General features: G+C 36.8%; 1 protein-coding gene across 2 annotated transcripts in view; it reads left to right on the top strand.

Moving 5' to 3' along the window:
• Nucleotides 1-17,653, top strand: part of tmc1 (transmembrane channel-like 1) — a 52,820-nt gene that overhangs the window by 26,439 nt on the left and 8,728 nt on the right. For both annotated transcript variants that reach the window (XM_069187309.1, XM_069187310.1), the window contains 11 exons: nucleotides 4,735-5,161; nucleotides 6,113-6,265; nucleotides 7,266-7,356; nucleotides 7,631-7,712; nucleotides 8,184-8,290; nucleotides 10,739-10,837; nucleotides 11,672-11,814; nucleotides 12,816-12,960; nucleotides 14,124-14,318; nucleotides 16,274-16,453; nucleotides 16,929-17,081. In XM_069187309.1, coding sequence (XP_069043410.1) covers nucleotides 6,240-6,265; nucleotides 7,266-7,356; nucleotides 7,631-7,712; nucleotides 8,184-8,290; nucleotides 10,739-10,837; nucleotides 11,672-11,814; nucleotides 12,816-12,960; nucleotides 14,124-14,318; nucleotides 16,274-16,453; nucleotides 16,929-17,081 — 1,221 coding nt within the window. In that variant the 5' untranslated portion in view covers nucleotides 4,735-5,161; nucleotides 6,113-6,239. The remainder of the gene's footprint in view (nucleotides 1-4,734; nucleotides 5,162-6,112; nucleotides 6,266-7,265; nucleotides 7,357-7,630; nucleotides 7,713-8,183; nucleotides 8,291-10,738; nucleotides 10,838-11,671; nucleotides 11,815-12,815; nucleotides 12,961-14,123; nucleotides 14,319-16,273; nucleotides 16,454-16,928; nucleotides 17,082-17,653) is intronic.

Genomic DNA, 17,653 nt, shown 5'->3' on the forward strand with positions numbered 1-17,653 from the left:
AATCTGGCAGAAACAACCCGATGGGCTTTTTAATTGACAAATATTGTTAATATAGGTTTTGCCACTTTCTTCTCCTTCAGTTGAAATAGGTTCTGCTTACCAAATAGTCCCAGAAATATAACTCCACCTGATGTAATTCATTCATTTCATTAATTGAAACATCTTATGTGCTGATGTTGTTTTATTCGTCTGGTTATTTCTTGGGCCCAGATCTTCTTTCTCATCTTTCAGTATGGAATTTACAATAACTGCGCAAAAGGTGTTTTTTTTATTTTCAGAAAAAATGAACTTTTCCAATTACTACTGTCAAAAATGTCAGTAGTCTTTCCTCCCTGTTTGGCGAAGCTCATAATATTGTAAATTAACCTTGTTAAAAACACATGAAACTGAACAAAGAATAGCCAGATCAATTAAGGTAGAATTGCAGGCGAGCAAACTATTGTATTTTACTGATATAATTTTATTTTTGAAGGAGCACATACTAATATCTTGGGACCCATTTGTTATCGCTACATAAATCAAATACTAACAACAATGTGGATTTCATGCTTTGCCTGTCAAAATCATACACACATTAGATTTAAACTATTCTGCTTTTTGTCCTGGGGCAGCTGACCTCAGGTGTTTTTTGATATCATAATACCATACAGACAGATTAGTATACATATCCCAAATAACAAGGAGCTTTAACAAGAAGGATGTAAAATACTTACTGATTAAAGGACTACGTGAAGACACATTCATACAATACGTTCAAACTGCAGCACAGTGTCTGACCCATTACAAACCTAACTGATAACGACTCATATCCGATGAATAGAAAGGAAAGGTTTTGAAAAGTTGCCTCTTACCAAACATTATCCTGTTCTGCATCCAAATGGAACTCTTCCTTGTTTTTTTTAGTCTTCATCCCATTTAAATGACAGATACCTGATCTGCAGGCCAATGCCCTCTTGACTATTCTAGCTTAGGTATATTATTTTCTGTTCTAAGTATTTAAATCTTTGAAAAATAATTTTAGGACTCAGTGTAATGTAACATCTTATACAGTATTTTGACAAAACATTCATAGGAATATTTTGGAGAACAGCAATAATGCTTTCCACATCTTTTGCTGGTAATAGGATGATAACCTTATAAACTTGATTACTTTGATTTTTGCGGCAACTACTAGTGAATTATTGTGCTTCATAAAAATATTTATTCCGTCCTGGTTTGTTTCAATTATACAGTACATTCAGATAACATTTGATATTTCTATATAAACCTGATCCTGACATTTTTAATAGATTGATGTTTTAATTGTGTATTACTCTTAATCCTTTCCACAAAAAAGCGAATTCAAAGATACTGTTTGTGGAGGATACTTGCAGGGAAATTGTGTTGCTACTCAGTGTCTATTTACAATAGGAATGAATTAGAATTTTAGAATTTCAGACAGTTAAATATTTTTAGAAGTCACTGGGTATCCAGTCTCCAATCATTTATTTATTTTACAATAGTGTGTTAAGTACTTTTTATGAATTCCTGCATAGGACTGAAATATAAATTGAAAGAAAGCATTCATTTTAGCTTGATATATCACATCACTATCAGTTCTATCCCCTAAAAGCAAAAGCTCAGAGAACATTTTAAAGTGCATTAAGGCACACACAGATTGAGTAAAAAGCATTTTGTTACACACGTAGGCTATTTGGTTGCATTTTAAATTAATTATAATAATAATTAATAATTGCTTACACTCCACTCAAAGCGCTTTACAGGTAATGGGGACTCCCCTCCACCACCTCGATGGTGCGACGCCAGCCATAGTGCGCCAGAACGCTCACCACACATCAGCTATCAGTGGGGAGGAGTAATGAGTAATGAAGCCAGTTCATAGATGGGGATTATTAGGAGGCCATGATTGGTAAAGGCCAATGGGAAATGTGGCCATGACCTTAGGTTCGAAACCTTAGTATTTAATGTTTAAGACATTTAAAATTGTCCCCAAGCCTTCCAGGAGATACATTTAATGTGCTCATTTTGAGGTTTTCTGTTCTTCAAAATGACATCACCCTTTAACCCAGGCTCCTCTCCAGCACAAAACATATACTTTCTCCTTATACATAACATAACGTTCACAACACCTTTTCCTTTAGATTATTTTTGTCTACTTTACTGTAAATGAATGGTGCTTGTATCAAAGGATTTTTTGAATACCACTTCATCAGAATTCATGTGCATTTAAAATTTCATATGGAACTGACTGAGGGGATTTTGATTGGTCTCACCATACCAGGTTGTTGTTAATAATAGTTTTAAAAAAGAAAACCAATACAGATTGATCAATACTATAACATTCACAACTTTTTTAGAGTTATTTTAATACAAATCTATGAAGCTTAAACAGCTACATGATTTCAGAACTAAAAACAACAGTATTGTTAATGATGCCAGATTTTACCAATTGATTTGTACTTGAAACAATTTAATTAATTTCTATGCAAAACTGTCATTACTCATATGTTGTTTTGTATAATACAATACAAATGTATTATACTTCTTTATAATATTTCTTTCTTTGATTTCTGTGCTTGTCATCCCTGCATCTGTTTTGACCATTTACATAATTGGATAAAAGAGAGTTTCTGAACATATTAAACATGACTTCAAGCAGAAGAACTTTGTAGTTGCTAATTGCTTATAGCATATTGTTCACATGCTTAAAGTCATTTCACCAAACAAACAGCCGCTAGGCTCTTCCACTTAATCATTTACATCAAGAAAAACAAAAATGAAAAAAAAAAGTTATATCACAGTCTTTTTAAAGGTGGTTTTCCTGTTAAGATTGAGCAATTTTTATTTATAAAGGTGAGCCATTTTTCCTGATATTTGGGTTATTTCTGCACTCTTTTGGGTGGTCACCCCACAATCCTCCTTAAGCACATCAGAGGAAGGGTGTGTTACTCGGGCTGCTCCAGCCATCCCTGCATTGGCAAAGTAAAGTGGAATATAAACAGACTGCGTCTTTCCAAACCTGTAGGAGGGATTGATCATTCACATACGGCCTCGACATACTATAGGTTCTTGCACTGTAGACCACCAATTAGCACTACTGAAATATGACGTCGTCTATAACCTTGTAAGTTTCCCGTTGCCTTCATCGGTGTTATTGACAACACAGTGTTACAAGAGAAACTTCATCTCCATTCAAAGGAAGAAACTTACAACTTGTCACCTAAGGTACCTTCTGGTCTGTGGCCAAGACAGAGTCTCGGATAACTTTAATGACTCTTCTATTTCCCACTTCACCATCCTGATACGTCTCATTAACTAACAGTGAAAATTGACCTAGACTGTTTGCTGCTTCAACCTACATTTCGAGGTTGATCATTATTTAAAAAGGTGCATTATTTTTACTTGTCCCACCCTGTTCTTTTGTTCTAGGAAGTAATTGACTTAATCCTCAGATCCTGGCTTCTAGAGAAGCAAATCCTGTCAATATGTCTGCACCTGTGGCTGAAGCACCACCTTTTCTCAGGCAGTGGCTGAAATACACCATCGACCCACTTGTCTCTATCCTCTATCCTCTATCCTGTGGCTTATAATGGAGTTTGGATGAGTGCCTGTCAATATGTTGTAATAATTTTAGGTATAAGCGTCTCTGACAAACGCCTTAGTTTGGTCAGAAACCATTTATTCCTTAGTTCGTATGTATTACAAATGCTTTTAGAGGTAAAGGTTTTGTAAGATGAGCTTTAAAACTTGCTAGTGTGCTTATACTGTAAATGAGATATGTAATACTTGGATGTCACTCTTCCTGAATGTTTTTCGAAAAAATCAGAAGCACTTTGTATCGATCACTTCAGTTTTGTTTTACTCTTTTGGCAGCTCAAACAATTATAAATACAAATACAAATGAGGAACAATTAAAAGCATGATCAAGTATCTAGCTGCAAAAGCAGACAAGCAACAGAAAAGGTTACGAGAAGTGTGAATCAGAGCTTGTTGTAGCTTGTTAAACATTTTGAAATCACTTAAAGACATTTAAGAGTGTGGTCGAAAATAAGGTGTGATTATCCATATACTGGGAATTTTCAATCAATCTTAATTTAAAACTTTAAATCTTTTTTTATTTTTTTGTTTCTACTTAAAAAGATGTTCATTTAATTAATCATAATTTGAAACTCACTTGAATGACAGACTGAAGGCAAATTTAGCTAAAAATAATGTTAATAATGTTATATAATGTAATAATGAGCACCCAGAGGAAACCCACATAAACATGGGGAGAGCATACAAACTCCACACAGATAGCACCCCAGATCTGCAATTGAACCCAGGGCCCCAGCACTGCGAGGCAGCAATGCTAATGAAGCATCACTGCGCTGCCCTTTTACAGAACATATAGGTATCAAATCACATGAAATCCTTATGTAAATGTATAAGCCCTGATTTTTGGCTGGTTATGGATCTCCATCTACAATTATTCTAAAATTTTTTTTTTATTTTGTAATCTTTGTTTTTGTGTGAAATAATGTCTAAAATTGTGCAAAATACTCTACAAAATGTGAATCTAAAATCATACTAGAATTTCCTTAAAAATCATGTTTTTGCTAGAACAAGTATGCTCCTGAAATGAGATTATTGTATCATGGAAGCACTCAGACACTGTCCAAAATCTCGTGTAAGTAAATTTTCATGAGACTGAGTCGGAATGTTTCAATAATATTTTGTTATGTTTGCCTTCAGCTGTTGAAGACTCAAATGAGGGTGGAGGGGATTCGAAAGAGAAGAAGCAGCAGAGAAAGCGACCTTCTACAAGACACTCCAAGGGAACAGTGGAAATCGGGGAAGACTCCGAAGAGGAAAGAGCAACAGCAAAAGGCAGGAAGAGGAACGTGAGAGGAGAGGACAGAAAAGCTGGCAGAGATGAGGGACCTGAAAAAGAGACGCCTAAGCGCAAAAAGAACACGAGGAACGAACGAGCCAAGAAGCGAGGTTCTGAAGAAGAGGAAGACCCCAAGAAGAGGAAAAAGAGGGGCAAAAGTGCCAAGAGAGGGGCAGAAGACAGTGATGAAGAAGAGAAAGACAAGAAAACGGGGAAAAAGGACACAAAGGGAAATGTAAAAACAAATGACAAAAAGGCAAAGAAAATCAAGAAGAAAGTAGAGTGCAGGTAAGATCATATAGGTGATGTTTGGAAAGTAAGTTCTATAGAATTTCCACTGAGTAGTGATTGCAAAAGTGAGAGGTATGAGAGATAAACTGCATGGTGCCTTGTAGAATTCTGAGGTAAGTCCTCTTCACAAAGTAGATAGAATAGTACTACTATTGAATAGCACTACAGTCCTTTCATCCATTTTTCAGTTCCGTTGGGAAAGAAGAGGATTGGAATAAATTCCTTCCTAGGGAGATAATGACGCTGTTAAGAAATGTTAGTTTTGAAATAGATTTAAGAAGCATGGTAAAAACAGTGCAGTAAATGTGTATGCAAGAACATTTAACACTAATAAACATGTCTGCTGTGTAGAAGAACTAAAATTAGACCTAATGATGCTGTCGGACCTACTGTGGTCAAATTCTATCCAAGAAAATCAAGAGGAACGTAGAGCAGACCAGAAAAGCCCATGTAATATCTCTATACGGAATACTTCTGAAACTTCTTAAAGTGATGAGATTAATATTATTTTATAGTTTTAGCCTTAATCCTACTTTACTACAAAATTGTTAATGTTGATTATACAATATTCCCATGAAAACCCTTTGCTTATAATCTAACAAACTTTTAATGAAAAAGATTACCTGGTAAAACCAACTGTTATAAACTAGAAATGTATTGGATTTGTGCGTTTAAATATAAAATACCTACATTTATTTATTGATATTTGTATATATCTTTACTCAGATCAACGTTATTCGTAGTGTTTGATTCATTGTATAAATGCTTAAGTTCCTTTCATATAGTTATGAGTACATTTATGAGTAACAGAATAACAGTATACTCATTTAGTAAGATTGTCCCATAGTGCTCATTACACTGCAATCAAACATAATGATTTTTCTTTTATGTAGAAATGAGCGTCACATTTTTATACCACATCCAGACCTCCTCTGTCTACTCTTTCAGTTCGGATTCTGAGGAATCTTCTGAAGTAGAAGATGAAGTCATTACTGAGGAGGAATTGGCAAAGCTGAAGGAGGCAGTTGAAGAAAAAAAGAAGTTAATTGTTACTTTGAGAAACAAACCATGGCGAATGAAAAGGAAACTTGAGACTTTGAAGTAGGTGATTTGTAGTTACAAATATAGAACAATCTTTTCCACAACCTTATTGTTGACTTGTCTCAATGTATTCAGATCAATGTTAACATTAACATAAGAATGATTTAGAACATAATATATGTACTATTATCTTATTTACAACAATGTATTGATTTACATTGTAAGATTTTCAGGGAAACTCAAAGCCGCTTAGTCTCATTATTATGAAAACTGGTCCTCTAAGACTTACAGCCTTCTGAAGGTAGCCATGACATTAACTGTTATGAATGCTGTAAGGATAATGCAAGCGCTGGTTGGGTATTGTGAAATTGATATCACTACTGTACGAAGATGCAATGCTTTGAATGTGCTTAAAGCTTATCAGAAAATCAGTCAACATTATCAGTAAACAAAGTCATGGAATAAATGTTGCAAGCCCCTTTCAATCAAGATAATACCGTTACAGATGTTTTACAGTGGTGGGAAGATATTTTTGCACCCTATAAGAATACAACTACGCCAGTGTAATTTTGATTACCTGTATCTGGCCCGTAGGGGGCTTCATTGATAACTAATCTGGGCTGAATTTCACAACTGTACTCACTCGTTCCACATAAAATTGCACTATATAACTAGTGTGCTCTGGCTTCACCTCCATTCCGGGACACCTTTTATGCGGAGTTTGTATGTTGTTCCTGTGCATGGGTTTTCTCTAAGTGCTTCAGCTTCCTCCCATCTTCCAAAGGTCTGCAGGGTAATTGGTTTCTCCTCATGTGTTATGTGTGTGCGCGCCCTGCAATGGACTGGTTACATTCAGGGTGTGGTGACATCTTGCGTATTAAAATTGAGTCTTCCTTGTTAATATTCGTCCATATCAGCGTGTAAAGCTGACTCAGTAGGATTTATACATGGAATACTGTACGTACACTGATATTGTTTTGCAGTGTGCAAATGTTTGTGTCCAGTTTAATTTTAAGTATCTGATTAGTTTGGCCCATATTCACTGCTTGTGCTCACTCAGGGAAGCTCAGGAGTTTGTCGAAAAATTTGAAGGTGCCCTCGGCAAGGGAAAAGGAAGAAAATTTTATGCTTACAAAGTGATGATGCTTAAGGTAAGGTTAATTTAATAACGCGTTTTTCAGATCAGGAAACCGCAATGTCAAATTTGAAATGTGTGTCGTACTTAAAGAAATAACATTAATAACCAGTAAAATGTATTCGCAATACAATTATAGAAGCAATATGTTTTTATTAATGAAAATAATTCCACTTGCAAAAAAAATATTTCACACGGTAAAATGTGCGTTCTTGAAGCCCAAGAATTCATTTTTCTTTTCCGACAGCACCATCTAGCGACCAAATTAAAAATTCTCTTTGTTCTTTCAGAAATGGATGAAATTTCAGCGTGATTTTGAAAACTTTAGAACTGCCTGTATACCTTGGGAAATGAAAATAAAAGAGATTGAAAGTAAGGTCTTTGAGTCTAATATGTAATGCCACTTTGTAGTTCCAAAAACACAGTTTTGTTAACATTCCAGCCGGAATCCATGAGCAAACTAAGGTGTTAACCGTGGCTTCCCTGTACATGCCTTTGATGTTGCATTATCTGTCGTAAATTTAACATTTTCTGTGAAAGATCATACAAGAATTGAATTAAACGCATGCTGAATTGAGTGGTTTGCTCCCATTTTGATTTACAAAGAATCAAATGATTTGCAATATGTTATAATTAAATCGTCCTTATCACTTATAATTGAATACATTTAATGATAGTAATTGCATCAATTTTGTCCTATGTATTTATTTAAATTAATAATTAATCTATTAATTTCTAAAACTTTTTGTTCTGAAAAGCAATCTAAAACCTTAATATAATATATAATATAATATATATTATAAAATATTAGTAATATAACATCACAAGCTTCTCCTCTTCCAGGCCACTTTGGTTCCTCTGTTGCCTCCTATTTCATTTTCCTGAGATGGATGTATGGAATCAATATGGTGTTGTTTGGATTAACGTTTGGCCTTGTTATGGTCCCAGAGGTGAGAAACCTTTCCTTGGTGGTGGTACTCCAATTATACTCCTGAGTGTGGAACTCCTTAGAGTGCATTGTGCATACAACATGGCTTTCTGTGAGATTTAATTAGGGTTGTTTTGCATGGATACACAAGATAAAACACAATTACAATACACAGAGGAGACTGTGGATGATGGTACCAAGTATAGTAGGAGCAGAGGGGTAAAGAATGGAACCAGTTAAGTAAAGGTTTTTCTAAAGAGGAAAAATGTGGGACACAATTAGATTCTATAACAATAGGAAAACTATCTCTTATTTACAGATAAGTTACTATTGGGCATCAGCTGTATCAGCATAGAACACATATTTTCACTTAAGTTGAGAAACAAGTGGAAACCTTGAGCCTGGTGGACAGTACATACACACACAGTAGCAGTAAAGTCAATTAAAAAGCCACAGGCACAGTGGACCACTGAGCTTCATCAGTGCCACCCACTTAGGTGCCTAGAGATAAGACTTGATCGCATCACGACACTAGACAGCCTGTCCTGAGTTCTCTATCTTTTTAGGTAGTAATCTCATTAAAACCACCTGCATATGATTTCTTTTACAACCTAATATGAATTCATGCACATATTTTATTCTTTAAACAGAAGTTCCTATGCTGCCCTCTAGTGGCTAAAACCGACATAGACACTCCAGAATTCAGCTGCTCTGCTACAGATAAATTCAAAAAGATACATTACAAGCCCCATGTAATAAGGCTTTATGTGTCAGAAGGAGAACTCCACCCTTCCACCGTTCCTCCACTGCTGCTTTGGACTGTATAAATAATATCATTATAGGTCAGATAGGTCATAATAAGTCAGTGATGCCAGTGGGAAATTCAGATGCACCCAACATATTCCAGGAACTTATTTGCTGTTGTCAGAGTAGTCAACAGAATCTGATTCTAGATCTGTGAAAAACTTAGAGTCATTGTCTAGTAAGAGTGCCGAGAGAACAGGGAACATCACTATTTAGAACAGAGAATAATAACGAAGTACCTTGCTTCTCAGTATATCCATATCCAGGCACTCCCAAAACCTGGGTGAAGAAGTACCCACAGTACAACCTGCACAGTACACACAGAGGGAACAAGGAATGAGCTTCATACAATATTGTCTATTAGGGGACACACACGCTCAGTGAAGAAAAATTAAAGAAGTCCTTTGATCTTGGAGGCAGAATATATTCCGTACTGTGTGTTTTACAAAATATCTGCATTTTAAATGTTATAGGTAACCATTAATGATTGAGGTAAAGCCTATAAGAAAGATAGAAGCAGCCAATCCATTTATTTTGACACTGAGGAGAAACAGTTATGCATTGGGTGAACTTGGTCCTCTTGGTCTTCTGGTATGGAGATAGAAATATCACAACAAAGAGCAGTCCAGAAACCTGGATAATGGTTGCAAATGCTGGAACTAGTGAATGTCATCCTCATCAAAAAAATATCTGCTAAAACATCAGTCTCCTTCTTATTCAAATGTTGATTTCTTGCTCAAGTTCATGTTTATTGTCACATGTACCCAAGTACAATTAAATGCTTACTGGTGCGTTTTCCTCACACGACAAAATGACATAACAGACAACATAAAATATGACATAACATTGACATAGAAAATGACTTAACAAATGATATCACAATTCTTGGAGACAGAAACAGGGAAGCAGCTGTAGTTTCAACCAACATTTAGATAGCAGCTGTGTGCAAAATTCAAGTGGTGGCAGTATTTTCAGTTCAGAGCAAATCAGAGGGGTGTAATTGGAGAAGGATTTAAGGGGTGGAGTTTAGGAGTTTAGGGGGTAGAACTGACAGAAGACCAGTAACAAAACTGCAAAGGAACAGGAAAAGGTTCATCCCATGATGAAAGGCAAAAAAACAGAAACTACCTTTCAGCTATGGAGTTCTTTTCAGGTGAGAAGAAGGCTCCACAGCTGAAAGGTAGTGTTTCAATTTGTTTTTACCTTTTACCTTTTTTTACTTGTAAACAGCAGTTGAGAAAGGTAAAGGTTTCCTTACCTTTCAGAGTGGAATGAACCTTTACCTATGCCTCTGCAGACTACGCATGTTGATGCAAGCTCCCTACTTGAGCATAGTAAAGAAAACTGCCTTAGAAAGAAAGACAGTGCAGTCATTGTTTATAAAGCCAGTCCAGACCAGCACACCAGCATGCCTCTGTTCCTGCTATGCTACTCTTCTATGGTGTTCCATGTGGTGGTACAGAGTTTCTTTTCCCCCTCATTTGTCCTCATTAGAAATCAGTTTCCTGACCGACTCTTGAATTAAATGTACTTTCAATTTCCGAGGCAGAAATGCTTAACTACTAGTTCAAGATGTGATGAAAAGTTGTATACTTGCCTGTGCATCAGACCACGAAACATGGATGTACATACATATGAAACTATATGAAACTGTTTTCATTTGAAGGCTTTAATGGGAAAGCCATATGGAAGCATGCCTAGGAAGACTGTCCCAAGGAGTGAGGAGGCCACGGCTATGGACTTTGCTGTCTTGTGGGATTTTGGGGTGAGAATCTTTATAACAACTCTGGATGTTATTCTGCCCCCTCTGTGAATTCTAAATATTTCATTAAAAAGAGCACAAACTCTCCCTAGAAATGTTATATTTAAGAGCAAAAAGAATGGTTTCAAATGAGAGGAGGCCATTTGATCCCTCTGGTTTGTTTCAGTAGCTTATTGGTCCAAAGATCTCATCCAGCCATTTCTTGAGGGGTGTCAGGATGTAAGCTTCAACAACATGGTTGTGTTGCTTGTACTATACCCCACGTAGCGCTTTGTCTAAAGAAAAGCCTCCAATCTACTTGTATCCTCTAGTTCATCTTTCACTGTTGATTCTGAAGAAGATCATGGAAAAGACCTTGCCAGTCCTTGAGGATTTTGAATACTTGAACCAGATTCCCTCCAGTTTAGTCTTCTCTGTTTGAGACTAAAAAGGGATTCTTTAATCCCGTCAGTTTAGGACTTTTCTTTAAGCCCCAGAATGTATCTGGTTGCACTTCTTGGACTAATTCTAGAGCAGCAATATATTTCTTGTATCTTGTTGACCAGACTTTTACACAGTATCTAAATGAGATTTTACTTATGCATTGCATAGTTGTGATATAATATTCCCTTTTATTGCTTCCCCACATTGTCTAGAAGAAAGAAATGGATGGAAATATGTCTAGACATATTCAAGTACTTATGTCTACTCAATGTATATATGCATCTCACAGATTTAAGCACAAATAACGGGTAATAACAGGTAATATTACTGCTTGGATTTCAGTTTTGGTTATCTGAAGCAAGGCTTTGTGTTCAAGTAAACATGCTGGAGATGGCTCTGTTCATTGCGTTCTAGGGATATGCGCAATACTCAGTATTGTTCTACGGCTACTACAACAATCAGCGTGCTGTTGGATGGCTTAAGTTCCGAATGCCTTTGTCCTACTTTCTAGTGGGTGTTGGAACAATTGCCTACAGCTTCATGGTAGTAATAAGAACGTGAGTATTCATTGCATCACATTAAATACACCCCACATAGCAAAACACCTACATTTATCATTTCAACACCTCAAACTGGCTGGGATCAGCACAACTGTTGCACTGACTAGTGCTTTTATCATGCCAGGAGACACATTAGGTTGTCAATATTGGTTTAGATTTAGAAAAAGGTCTAAATATCACGGTTTGTTCATAAGATAGATAAAATGTCATACATGCTGCACTTTACTTTATTTTGGTAGTAATGTATTCTCCTGTCTTTCGGATGAGACTTTTAACCGAGGTCCTGACTCTCAGTGGTCATTAAAGATAACAGGGAATTATTCCGGTTTCCTGGCCAAATTTCCTGCCTCAGCCTTTACCGTGGCCTCCAAACTGTCCCCATGTATGACTGGCTTGCACTTGCCCTGCGATGGACTGGCGCCAAATCCAGGGTGTACCCTGCCTTGTGCTCATTGCTTGACGGGTAGGCTCTGGTTTCCCGTGACACCGTATGGTATAAAGCAGTTTGGCAAAAGACATGACATGACATGTATTCTCCCAAACATCTGCCCCTTGACATGCAGCCAAATTGTCACTGAAACATAAATTAAACCTAAAGGGAAACCTGGACACCTTTCTTTTGATATTTGCTTCCATGTATTTCCTTATTCTTGTATTTCTTAATATAGTAGTTCTTCATATGCAAGACAATTAATATATTAAGCTTAATTTTAATTAATTAATCAATCAATTAATGAACTAATGTTTTACTATTGATAAATGTCGACAATTACTGTATAGCCATGGTCTGCACATGGAGATATTACATGTGCCTTCACAGAACACTTTAACTACCACTTTTAAGATATGTTTAAAATTTAAGATGAGGAAAAATTGTGAAATTTTAGTTGTTGTTAAAGCCATGATCACGCCATTTAATTGTACAGGGCCGCTTTTTGGTATAGTATTTCAAACCTGATAAAAATGAATGTGTATGTGCGAGCTTTGGGTTCCCACAGAATGGCCCGGAATGCAAATGAAGAAGGTGGAGGTGATGACACAAGCTTCAACTTCAGCTGGAAAATGTTCACCAGCTGGGATTACCTCATTGGCAATCCTGAGACAGCAGACAACAAGTTTGCTTCTATAACCACTAGCTTTAAGGTATCTGATGACTAAAACAATCTTTTTGCTTTGCAAAACAAATTTATTTTTGCATTTAAGTGAGAATATGTACTGTTATTTTTTAACCTAAAGTGTATATACTTACTTCAGAGTCAGGGCTGGTACTATATATTTCAAAACTATAAAGTGTGTGACATGCCCTTACCTATTCAGAGTCATTATATATTAACCATAAAATGTTCTTATGTTTTCTGTGAGCATCACTGAGTTTCATCTGTCACTACCTTTGCTCTATATTATAGAATTTGCAATTAGAGCTTACACAGAACTATTTTAGAAATGTGCTTCCTTAAAGGCGTCACGGACGTCCAAAGGGACTAACCGTGGGGAGCAGGAGAGCGGAAAAAGACCCATATGCGTAGCGGCGAGACGGGAAAAAGGCCCGGGCTCATTAGTGCAAAGAGTTCAGGAATGCCGTATAGAAACCTGTGCCCTCAGGGAGCGGACGTGGGGCGCCCTGGTGCTAGGCGGGTCTCAGGACATCCGAACGTCAATGCTGAGCGAGGACAGAGTGCAAGACCCGGAAATATATAGCCCAAGGGAAAGAGAGGGACAGGAAGGACAGCAGACCGGAAACTAGGGACAGGACCGAGAAGGCTGCAGAGGGCGTGACAAAAGGCCCAATTTCTTTAGTAATCTTTAAATCAGTAACTGCATGCATGTTACTAGTAGTTAATAGTGCATTGAAAAGAAATCACTTATATATTCAAGAAATATGATAATAAAATACAATAGAAACCTTTGGAACTGTTTTTGAATTGTTCTTAAAGATTAACTGAATTTGACTTGAACATAAATATGGACAAGGTGAGACTTGGGAGATGAAGAAAATGTTAACTTTATTTTGAGGAGAAAAAGTAAGGTGACAGATGAATTCAAAGAACCTGTATTGGATTTGACTGTGACTATATTGGGATTAAATGTCTAGTCTTTTAGGTTCCAAAGTTTAGACAGAACTGGCACCTCAGTACCACCTGAAGGAGACTACATTTCAGCTTTGAGTGCATTCTCCTTATATTCACTGGTTTGTCTTTTTGTGCTGTGTAAAAGCTGCCACTGTTAATGCCGACTGCCACTGTTTTTGCTTCAGAGAAGGGCACAGGTCTCTTTAAAATCTGTAATGGCTTTTCTTTTCCTCACAGGAATCCATTGTTGAAGAGCAGGAAAGCCGTAAAGAAGAAAACATTCATTTAACTCGCTTTCTGCGAGTGCTTGCTAACTTTCTCGTACTCTGCTGCCTCGCTGGGAGTGGATACCTCATCTATTTTGTGGTGAGGAGGTCTCAGAAGTTTGCTCTGGAAGGCCTGGAGAACTACGGCTGGTGGGAAAGGAATGAAGTAAGTTGAAATGCATGATGAATACTAGCCATCAAAGTCAAACGTGAATGGATTTTTGTGGGGGTTGTGGCCCTGGCATACTACTCAGGTAACAGAGATCCTTTAATAGGCAGGGCTTGGGGAAACGATACACACAAATGCAGCAATCCTGTCAAAAAGTGTTCTTAAAAGTGCAAGAAAAAAAAGCAAAAAGAAAAGTCTAGCTCTGTCTGAGCTCTAACTAAACCTTTTCACTCTATGAATGCAGCTGGGCAGCTGAACTCCTTCACAGCTTCAACACAAATCTCTCTCAGAAACATAGGTGAACTGGGCAACTGATGTTGTTGAGGGCCCCCTCAAGTCACTATAGCGACACTTTCTGTTGTCGCTGTGAATTATCCTAATGGAAGACCAGTCGATAAATGACCAATCTTAACTGAGGATTATGTCTTAACTTAACATAATATGTTTCTAAAGTGCAGAAAAGAAGACCAGGATAAGTAGTTTCAAGACAGATGTATGCTCCAGTCTTTGTAATAATGCATAATATGCATATGAATGTTATTTGTATTTCATTTGGTTTTGAGTCTGTCAGATCCATGTAATTAGTAAATGGTAGACATATCACATTTTCAAACTGGACACACAGTCTACTTGAGGCTTTTTACTGGAAGTTAGCAGATTCAAGTATCCTGCCATTGTACATACAGTATGCTGTGTGGGTCCCCTGACTAAATATTGACGCTTTTCGGCCAAACAAAAGCGTGAAAGCAAATGAACAGTAAAAAAAGACTGTTCAATGATTATACATAACCAGCATTGAAATGCATTGTTTTCCTTGCGGGTTCTCTGTGTTATATTAAATGGGGGTGTTGTAAACTCAACCTGTACCCCTTCGGATTGCAGTCGCTCTCCCAGTGACAGTGGCAGGAGCAGATAGGAGGTTCTTGATGTTGATAAAACATACCTCGGGTCAGCCATGGCACAAGACCACCATAGTGGACTGGTCATCATGAGCATCAATCCTGCAGTGTCGACTACTATCATGAAGCTGTAATTGATGGTGTTGCCTCCTGAAAATCTAGGCAATCTTATTTATAGAATGTTTTTTTATAAAACATTCCCATATGGTTAGACATTCTGATCTCACCTTTTACTGAGTGCACTTAGTTAATTACATACCTGTATCAATTTCTAGAATTCCTTTTCAGTGCAAAGGTTTCAGTGCAATGATTTGTAAGCTATGATTTGCTATCATTTACCTATTTATTACTTTCGATGTTACAATACATGTTATCCTTGTAAAATTTGTGCTTCTTGTTCTTGTTTGTAACGTATTTATTGTGTGTTCTTCAAATCTGGTTAATAAAGGTTTTCTAATTATATCATAAAATTATTTATTGTATGCACAAATTGTGATCTGGAGGGGCCCCTTTCCAAGATTTTTCCTAAGGCCTCAAAAAAGCTAGGGCCAGCCCTGCTCAGACACCTTCAAAAAATTTATCTCAAATAAAAAAGCACACATCCGGGGGTCTGTCAGTCCTTCAGTCACTTCCTCGTTCATATGTATTCTCAGAGGCTCTGCTCACCTCCTGTGTTAATGGTCAATGGCCAGACAAGAAGCTTCCTGCTTCCTGGTTTTAACTGTTACACAACAAATGGTCTTCCTCCAATTGATCAGAAGACAGAAGATGGCAGGTCATCCCCCCCCCCACTGCTTTCTGGGAAATGTAGTTCTAACAAAAATTTACATCTTGTCTTCATCTGCCACCCTATGACAAAGCATGAATTCCACAACATTTATATCTATCTACTGATTATTACAATATCTTCTCCAACATTCCACAAAAGGAGAAGTAAATTGTTCCTCACTTTTTTTTAATCTCGAGGACTTTTATAAAATTGACTTTAGACAGAAATGATTTAAATGCTTCAGACATGTAAAGGACTGTGTTGTGTTGTGTTTCCTTTGTCAGGTGAATATGGTGATGTCATTGTTAGGAATGTTCTGTCCAACATTATTCGATGTCATCAGTGCTTTGGAGAACTACCACCCTCGAATCGCTCTGCAGTGGCAGCTTGGACGCATCTTTGCCCTTTTTCTAGGAAACCTGTACACCTTTATTATTGCTCTCATGGATGAGATCAATCTTAAAGTGAGTCTAATATTTAACATGTACTGTAGTTAAAGATTTCCATAGTTTTACTGTGTAGTTATACATTTCCATTTTTTTTAATATGTAGTTAAAGATTTCCATTTAATCTTTAGACTATATAGTAATGATAAGCATTTCCCTGAGGTAATATTACTGATACCCCATCGTTCTCTTATGCAGATTGAATCAGATCATTACACTACTAATGTCCGAGTCCATATAATCAGAATTAGAATTAAATGGTAAATAAATATATTTTAATGAAAGATGAAAACCAAAAAAATGAAAAAATAATTGTAACCACTGGCTGGAAAGATCCCAAACAAATGTTTTAGAGAGAGGCTTATAATATGGCTTACAGTAGTTTGTTGTTTTAATACTGTATATCATGACATGATACAACAGAGAGAGAGAAAGAGAGAAAGATCTTTCTGACTACTGTGATAATGAATTGCTTTATATTCATATTCTGTAGCGAGAAGAGGAGGAAATAGTCAAGTTCAATATGACAATATGGGAAGCGGGTCTCTACAATGGGACTTCAACTGGCAATGCTACTGCCCGTCCGATACAAGTGGATCCTGCTGACGTGCCAAGGGGTCCGTGCTGGGAAACCATGGTGGGGCAGGTAACAGATGTCTCTATATATAACACTGCTTTCTACAGCAGGTCAAGAGGATCAACTGACTGACATGGTTTCAGGCTTTCATTGAGATGTCTTTATCTGGGTGTTTTGTTAAGTGAAGACACAAAACCCTGCAATGCTACTACTTATGACTTTGAATGACAATGCATATATTGTTTAACACAACCTCCTTGTACAGAAAAACATTGCAAAGAGTTACCATGTTACTACAGCAGAGACTGCTTTTCTTTGATAAGGAGACAAGCATTTACAGCTCGATTACTTTGATGTAATAATACATTTTACAGCTTCACTAGCGTCAACATCAATAGATCATCACTGATCTGGAGTTGTTTTGTCGTTGTAGAAACTTCTAGCTAGGTGGGTGATCTATTAATTTCGTTAAAATACAAAATGGCTAGGTGGTAAAACAAATTAAATTTAGCAAAGAAAGCTCCTATACAAACATTGGAATTACATGGTATATTAAATCACCAGTAGCTATTGTAATCAATCAATTTAATTCTATTAAAGAATTCTCAAGGCACTCTACTTTCCTATAACACAATACAATG

The sequence above is a fragment of the Lepisosteus oculatus genome, chromosome 3, assembly GCF_040954835.1.
Source record: "Lepisosteus oculatus isolate fLepOcu1 chromosome 3, fLepOcu1.hap2, whole genome shotgun sequence".
Lineage (NCBI taxonomy): Eukaryota > Metazoa > Chordata > Actinopteri > Semionotiformes > Lepisosteidae > Lepisosteus > Lepisosteus oculatus.